Raw genomic sequence first — 7824 nt, forward strand, 5'->3', positions numbered from 1 at the left:
GGACTCCGCTGCATGAATGTCTCTAGCCCTTTGCACGCTTCCACCCTCCTCCGCTCCCCTCGTGGGCCCAGCTGTCCTGCCAAACCCCAGGCAGGGGGCGCGCCCTGGCACGTGGGGCCGGCTGGGGTCCGCCGGCCGGAAGGGGGCGCAGGAGCCTGGCTTTACGAGGGGCGGCAACGGCGGCCGGAAGTCCCTCCCCGGCACACCGGAAGGAGTCGGGAGGGGAAGAAGTACTTCCTCCCACGCTAGGGTTCCGTCCCCAGACCCCGACCCCGCTGTCACCCCGGCCTCTGCCCGCCCCGCGTGGCAAACTGGCCTCGCCACCCCACCACCGCAAGTGGGTCCCCGGCGCGCCCGACGGCTGGGAGCCGGGCGGCCCCGTGCAGCTGCTGCAGGCGGTGGACACGGAGTACACGGCGGACGCGGTGGAGTGGTGCCCGTTGGAAGGCTGCAGGCACGTGCTGGCCTGCGGCACCTACCAGCTGCGGGAGCCGGAGGACGAGGTGCGCGGGCCCGGCCCTGGCGTCTGGCCGTGCTCCCCGGCGTGTAGCCGCGCGCAGGGGGCCTGGGAGGGCGAGATGCGGCTCCCGGGGCCGAGCACCCCGCCCCCATGGCCAGACCTCTCTGCAGCCGGGGGGCTGAAAGGCGCCCCCTGTGGAGTCACAGGAGGCGGCGGTGCGACGTGGGCCTTGTGGCTGGGGGTAGGCCCTGTGTGCAGCGCGGCTCCAGCTGATGGGTCAAGTCTCCAGTAAAGAGGAAGTGGGGTTGTGTAGGGACTGCACCCCATCTGTGGGAACAGACCTGGGGGCCCAACAGGACCCTGGGGGGTGACAGCTGGCGCCGGACGCAGGCCTCCGCCAGGACTGCCCTGCGCGGCCCTGAGCTCAGCTGGCCCCGTTGGCTGGTGTAGGAGGCTCTGCGCTGGGCCCGCACATCGCACGCCCGTGGGAGGGACATGCTCCAGCTCAGAAAGTCGGGGCAGCTCGCAGGCAGGATCCGCTCCCCACCTCTTTCCCTCGCCCCGCCCCACCGGCAGCCTGGGTCGGGGTCACCTGGACACCTCTGCATCCTTTGTAGAGCGAGCAGGACGTCCCTGAGCCTCAGGCCCGGCTGGGCCGTCTCTACCTGTACAGCTGCAATGACCGCTCTGCTTGCTCTGTGGCTGAGATCCAGAGAACAGACACGGCTGCCATCCTGGACATGAAATGGTACGAACTCGCTAGCAGCCCCGTGGCCTGTATCTTGTCACTGGCAGGGAGCCCGATGCCTGGCAGCACCCCACAGACGGGCAGCCTCTGAGCTGTGGCTTGTGTCTTTGCTGTCCTGCCCACCTGCGGGCGCTTGCGGGGTGACGCAGCCTTGGGGTTCATTTCCTTTGTGGGTCTCCGAGCCCCAGAGTCAGGATCGTTCTGAGAAGTGGTGCTGGTGTTATGGTTCATCAGCTGGGAATCTTGTTGGAACGGGGTTGTAGGCTCCAAAACAGTGTAGGGGCTTCCGTGTGAATGGTAAGTTCCTGGGGTGCACTATGCTGTCCCGTGTCCCGTTCTGACTGGCACGTGAACTCCCCCCTCAGGTGCCACGTCCCGGTGGCCGGCCATGCCCTCTTGGCTGTGGCCGATGCTGATGGGCTCATAGGGCTGTACCAGCTGCTGGGGTCCAAGGTCAGTGGCTGGGGACGGGCGTCTCGGGGCTGGAGGGGACGCGATGGAGAGGGTGTGGGAGGGAGCGTCTTCGGGGTCACTCTGCCGGAAGTCTGGCACGCAGCGGTCTAAGGCAGCGCACAGCCCGCTTTAAAGTATCGGGTTCTGCCTCTCACTCGGAGAGGAGGTCACTTACGTGTCACCGCAGAAGGGCTGAGGCGACGGGCTGCTGGCTTACCTGTCGGTGGGTCTGAAAGGCCGTCTGTAAGGAGAGCCTGGACCACCGTTCTTTTTTTTTTTTTTTAATATATTTTTATTGATTTCAGAGAGGAAGGGAGAGGGAGAAACATCGATGATGAGAATTACTGATCAGCTGTCTCCTGCACGCCCCCCACTGGGGATCGAGCCCACAACCATGACCTCCTGGTTTATAGGTCGGGGCTCAACCATTGAGCCGCACCGGCCGGGCAGCAGTGACTCTTACGTGGGACTGACCCTTCTCAGCGACAGTTGGGAGAGCACCCAACCACTGCGGGGACTTGCTGGGTGTTTGACAGCAGCCCTGACCATTGCGAGTCCTGCGGGGAGGAGAGTGGACAGCCCCCAGGGCCATGCCTGCTCTGGAGCACACGGCCTGCGGAGAGGGCTGGAGCAGAGGCCCAGGGGCGCCGGGTTCGGGTTCGTGGCAGCGGAGGGCTCCGGTGGAAAGGCCTTGCTCCTGGCCTCGGGGAGCAGCAGCCTGTCCTGGGAATGAGGGAGGAAGACGGGACCCAGGGACCGGATCGAGGCAGGAGCCCTAAACCGGGAGCCGCCTGAGGGGCAACTGCTGGGAGCCTGTGGGTGGGGTTAAGCGGTCCAGGTTGCATAATAAAACCTACCTGGATCTTAGGAGAGAGACAGCACTTCGTGGCCAGTCGTGGCTTTTGAAAAGGAACCCAGAGGAAAGTGTCTGTGACTCTGAAGGCCCAGCAGCCTGGGGAGCTGAGGGCGGCCACCAGGGCCCTTCCAAGCCACATAGGGGAGTGAGAGCTTGGGGGGCGGGAGGGGAGCACGGGCAGCAAGGGGCTGAGGAGGGAGGCTGCTTCCCCAAGGTCGCGGCTGGGAATCCCTCCCGCAGGTGTGTGAGCTCTCAGGTCTCCCAGTGAGTGCAGACCTTCACCTGGGAGTGAAGGAGGGCGAGAGGGCGTGGTGGCCGCCGGAGCTGGAGGCTGACCTCCAGGGTCCCGGGCCGCCCTGACGCGGTCTCTCCCCCAGGAGACCACCTACACCCTGCAGCCGTTTGCCAGCTTTGCCCTGAGCAAGCAGTGTCTGGCCTTGTCCCTGGATTGGTCCACTGGGAAGGCGGAAAGGTAAGGGCCCCTCTTCGAGCTCATGGCTCATTCCTGCTTTCACGCGGGAGCATTGGCACCACCTGCGCTGCCCCGGCTGCGGCTCCCCAGACCCGGGGGTGTCACGCCAGCCCCCCGAAAGGACGGAAATACCAGCCTTCTAGATGAAGGGCGGGGTCTCCACCAGGAGAGGCTGACACTGACATGTCCACAGGCTGAGTGGGAGCTCCGCTCTGCCAGGTGCCCAGGCACCTGCTTACAACGAGCCACGTGCCAGGCCATGCAGAGCCTCTCCCGGGACAGGCTGGGGGCACAGCGTGTCACTGCTCGGGAACCTGAAGAGGTGATGAGTTGGGTCTGGGTGAAGGTCAGCGGGTTCTCCATTGCCTCCCTGTGTCTAGGACCAGTCACCAGCCCTTAAAAATCATCAGCAGCGACTCCAAGGGCCAGCTGCACCTCCTGAGGCTGGATGAGGTGGGGTCCGGGCTGCACGAGGTGGCCACCTGGCAGGCCCACAGCTTCGAGGCCTGGATTGCAGCTTTCAATTACTGGCAGACGGACGTGGTGTATTCAGGTGGGTCTCCTGCGCTGGGCGGCGGTCACACGTCGGCATCACGCTCCCTCTCCGAACACCAAACGTGTGCTGGGAGGAGCGAGCACACGAGGCGGTCGGGCCCTGACCCTGGCCTCGCTGGGATCTGAGACCCTGTGTGCAGAATGCGCTTTCTGGGGCCAAAGCTGTGGCTGGTCCCACCTCTCAGCACAGCGGCGTCCGCTGCAGGATCTGCGGGCCTGGGTGGCGCTGACCGGGCGGTGGCAGCGGGAGCCCTGCCTCTCCGGTGCTGTCTGTGCCGAGTCGGCGGAGGCCCCGGCGTGGCCGGTGCTTGTGAGTCCCGGGCTGGCTCAGCAGCTGGATTTCGAGTTGCTGCTGCCTTTATGGGGGTTACCTTCCTGCATGAAGGGGAAAGGGAGAGATGGGTCGACTTCCTGGGGGCGAGAAGGGAACGGCGGCCTGTGCAGCCTCTGACCCAGGCAGGTTCTCTCCCTGGAGGTGGTGGCCTTGGTCTCTGGGGGGACAGGAGAGGAGTGGCTGGATGTGCAGGACGCAAATACCCCACCTGTTCCTTCTCCGTCGCGGCTGGGAGGAGAGGCAGGCTGTTCTGTCAGGCCCAGGAGCTGGGCACCCCCACCAGAGCCGTTCCTGCCAAGGTTCTGGCCGCGGCTCCTTCGGCCCATCTTGCTTGGCTCCTCACCAGCCGTCCCTTCTTCCTCTGCAGGCGCCTGAGTCTAAAGGCAGTTGTGGCTCAGGGGTGCTCTTCAGTCTGGTGGCAACCAGAAACCCCAGGAAAAGTCGCCCCTCAGACTCGAGTTCCCTCCCTGAGACACGGCCACCTGCTGCTCCAGGGCCCGCGTCAGTGGTGCTTCTCTCCCGCAGGTGGGGACGACAGCCTGCTGAGGGGCTGGGACACCAGGGCACCTGGCGCACCTGTGTTCACCAGCAGGAGGTAAACCGGGGCCGGCAGAGGCTGTGGCAGCGCCGCGTCCGCCTGCCCTGCGCCTGCTCAGGTCTTGCCCTTTGGTTACAGACATTGCATGGGGGTGTGCAGCATCCAGAGTAACCCCCACCAGGAGGGCATCCTGGCCACGGGGAGGTGAGGCCGCGGCGGTTCCTGGGTCCTTCCTGCCGTGGGGCCAGGGTGCGGGTGTGGGCGGGGCTCGGTCCCGGGTCCTGGTGAGTGGGGCGGGCTTCAGGAGACGTGCCCGCACTGGGGCCCTGTTGTTGGGTTTCAGCTACGACGAGCACGTTCTGCTGTGGGACACGCGGAACATGACGCAGCCGTTCGCAGACGTGCCTGTGCAGGGCGGGGTGTGGAGGCTCCGGTGGCACCCCCTGCAAAGCCACCTGCTCCTGGCGGCCTGCATGCACGGTGGCTTCAGCGTCATCGACTGCCAGCAGGCCACGGGTGAGTGGGGCTCCCAGCTCCTGCCGCAGCCACCAAGCCCCGCACACCCCAGGGTCCCCAGGCCCGGCTGGGATCGCCCCCGAGTCTCAGTTGGCAGCACTGGGCCCTGCGCTGCAGCTCTTCCCTGACCAGCTGGGGTTCTGGAACCTTCTGCATCGCTGGGGACCTCTGTGCCAGGAGCCTGCGCACGTGTCACGTTCCTCGCCACCCTTGGCCCACCTTCTGCCTGTTCTTCCTGCCGGCGCAGTGTGGTCTGCGTGGCCTGGGGCCCCAAACATGCTTCACTGACTCTCACTATGGGCGGAACCAGCACCGGTTCCGCCAGCTCTGCTGGGCCTTCCTGCAGCGTGTGCTATGGCAGGTCCTGGGACTCGCCAGGCATCGCCCTGGCCTGTGCGGCCCTGCTTCGTCCTTGTGCGAGTCAGGTCGCTGTGCCCGACCCCTGCGTGTGGGAGGCAGCAGCAGCCACCCTTCCGGGGCTGTGACTTCCAGCTGGTGACGGCGCTCTGCGCTCACACCCTCACTGGCCCTGGCTTCCCCCAGCGGCTCCTGCCAGCCTCGGCCCTGCCCGGGACCCGGGACCCCCTCAGGGTTGGAGACCACTCATTTCTTCTTCTGGTCGTGTTGCTCTCAGTCCTTCCGCAGCTTTGTGCCTTCTGGATGGAGGCCTGGCCTCTTCCCAGTCCCACCTCCAGCCTCAAAGTTGCCATAGCAACTCACCACCAGGAAACTGCTGGTGTTCAGACTCTGCGCGCTAAGCATGCTGACGCTGACGGGGTGACCCTCCCGCCTGGTCGCATGCCCTGGCCAGTCCCCTCGTCCCTTGTGTGTGGTTCCTCACAGGAGCCCTGTTCTCCCTCCGCCTCACGTGTGCTTTTTTTTTTTTTTTTAATATATTTTATTGATTTTTTACAGAGAGGAAGGGAGAGAGATAGTTAGAAACATCGATGAGAGAAACATCGATCAGCTGCCTCCTGCACATCTCCCACTGGGGATGTGCCTGCAACCCAGGTACATGCCCTTGACCGGAATCGAACCCGGGACCCTTGAGTCCGCAGGCTGACACTCTATCCACTGAGCCAAACCGGTTTCGGCCGCCTCACGTGTGCTTGTTCCGCTTCTCCTGCCTCCCCCTCCCCCTCCCCCTCCACGGGCAGCTCCTTTGTCCTCAGCTGCGCACGTGTCCTGCCAGCCAGGCCGAGTGCTCTCAGGTGCACGGCGCATCACGCCTGGTGTCGGCTCGCCTGTCCGCATCGCATGACGGTGAGGGCGGGCAGGGCCGGCGGAGGGGTGGACGAGACCGGCTCTGCGTAACGTTGCGTTTCCCGTTCTGTCTCCGTCCAGAGAAGAAGCAGGACACGTGCACGATCTCTGTGTCCCACACGCTGCCCAGGTCCCTGCTGTACGGGGCCGACTGGTCCTGGCTCACCTTCTGCCGTCAGCCCGAGGCCCAGCCGTCATCCCACTCAGGGTTCTTGCCCAGCAGCGGCCCAGGAGCCGCAACAGAAGACGAGACTGGGGACCAGGGGCCGGCACCTCCCTGTCCTGACAGTCCAACAGACGACGGGAGTGGAAGCAAGGAAAGGACTCCTCCCCGGCCGTCCACAGAGGACGTGAGGAAGGGCAGCAGCCAGCTGCACAGCCCAAGGACCAAGATCTGTGTCTGTGACTCGGGCATGGAAGCAGACCTTAACATCCACCTGCTGGCCACTTGCTCCTTCTATGACTGCGTTCTTCACCTCTGGGGGTGGGAGAGCAGCTGAGCCGGCCGGGGGGCAGGCCCCGGCTGGGGATCATAAAGACCGTGCCGTGAACGAGCTGCCTCAGACCCTCACTGGGCTTGCTGGTCTCCGACGCCTAGTGTAGGGCTGCATCTCGGGGAATCTGCAGTGTGGACAGCCAGGAGCTGTTGGTTTCTCAGTGACCCTTATCTGCTGGGCCCTTCCAACGGTGACGCTGGCCCTGACTGGTGTGGCTCAGTGGGTATGTCGGCCTGCAGACTGAAGGGTCCCAGGTTCGATTCTGGTCAAGGGCACAGGCCCGGGTTGTGGGCTCGATCCCCATGGGGGGCGTGCAGGAGGCAGGTGATCCATGATTCCCTCTCATCATTGATGTTGCTACCTCTCCATCCCTTCTTCTCTCTCTGAAATCAATTAAAAAAAAAATACACAAAATACGGTGATTCTGGCTGGGAGGGCCTCTCCCGGTTCTTGGGCTTGTCTTCTATGGGTCTGACTTTCAGTTCTTTCTGTTCATTTAAGCAACATTTATAGTAATTGGAGGAAGTTTTTTAAAGCTACTTTATATCACCAGAGGGATTGTACATGAACTTTTAAAACAGCGGTTCTCAACCTGTGGGTCTCGACCCCTTTGGGGGTCAAACGACCCTTTCATAGGGGTCGCCTAAGACCATCCAGCATATCAGGTATTTACATTACGATTCACAATAGTAGCAACATTACAGTTATGACGTAGCAACGAAAATAATGTTATGGTTGGGGGTCACCACAACATAAGGAACTGTCGCGGCATTAGGAAGGTTGAGAACCGCTGTAAAGGATCACCTACCCCACCGAGGAACCAGAAGCACTTACCAAGAGGGTGTGTGCGTGCAGTTGCCTGAGCTGTGGGGGAAGGGGGGGGGGCTGGGGCTGGTCACTTCATGTGGCGGCGGGGACGGGAGCTTCCCGGGGTTGCACATGAGACACCCAGACACACACTGGGCTCCTGACCCCCGGCTTTCAGACCGTTCATCGTAGGGGCCACTGTTGGACTCGCCAAATGGTCAGCGTTACCGAGGAGGCGGGTGTTGAGCAGCCACGTGGCTTCTGGTTTATTTTCTGATGATGCAACTCAACGTGGGCGGTCAGGGTGTTCTGCTCTTCTAGGCCA

General features: G+C 63.5%; 1 protein-coding gene across 3 annotated transcripts; it reads left to right on the plus strand.

The window, feature by feature from the left end:
* Window positions 1–520: 520 nt before the first annotated feature.
* On the plus strand, window positions 521–6746 carry DPH7 (diphthamide biosynthesis 7). 3 transcript variants are annotated; one of them, XM_023749135.1, is made up of 8 exons: window positions 523–1208; window positions 1574–1661; window positions 2895–2989; window positions 3370–3542; window positions 4404–4473; window positions 4555–4620; window positions 4760–4932; window positions 6277–6746. In XM_023749135.1, the coding sequence occupies exons 1-8, from the start codon at window positions 1201–1203 to the stop codon at window positions 6693–6695; spliced, it is 1092 nt and encodes a 363-aa protein (XP_023604903.1). In that variant the 5' UTR covers window positions 523–1200; the 3' UTR covers window positions 6696–6746. The 3 variants fall into 3 exon arrangements, with proteins under 3 accessions (XP_023604904.1, XP_023604905.1, XP_023604903.1); XM_023749136.1 differs by lacking the exon at window positions 4555–4620 and having other exon boundaries at window positions 521–1208; XM_023749137.1 differs by lacking the exon at window positions 1574–1661 and having other exon boundaries at window positions 522–1208.
* The last annotated feature ends 1078 nt before the right edge of the window (window positions 6747–7824 follow it).

Source organism: Myotis lucifugus, unplaced genomic scaffold (genome assembly GCF_000147115.1).
Source record: "Myotis lucifugus unplaced genomic scaffold, Myoluc2.0 scaffold_3146, whole genome shotgun sequence".
Taxonomy (NCBI): Eukaryota; Metazoa; Chordata; class Mammalia; order Chiroptera; family Vespertilionidae; genus Myotis; species Myotis lucifugus.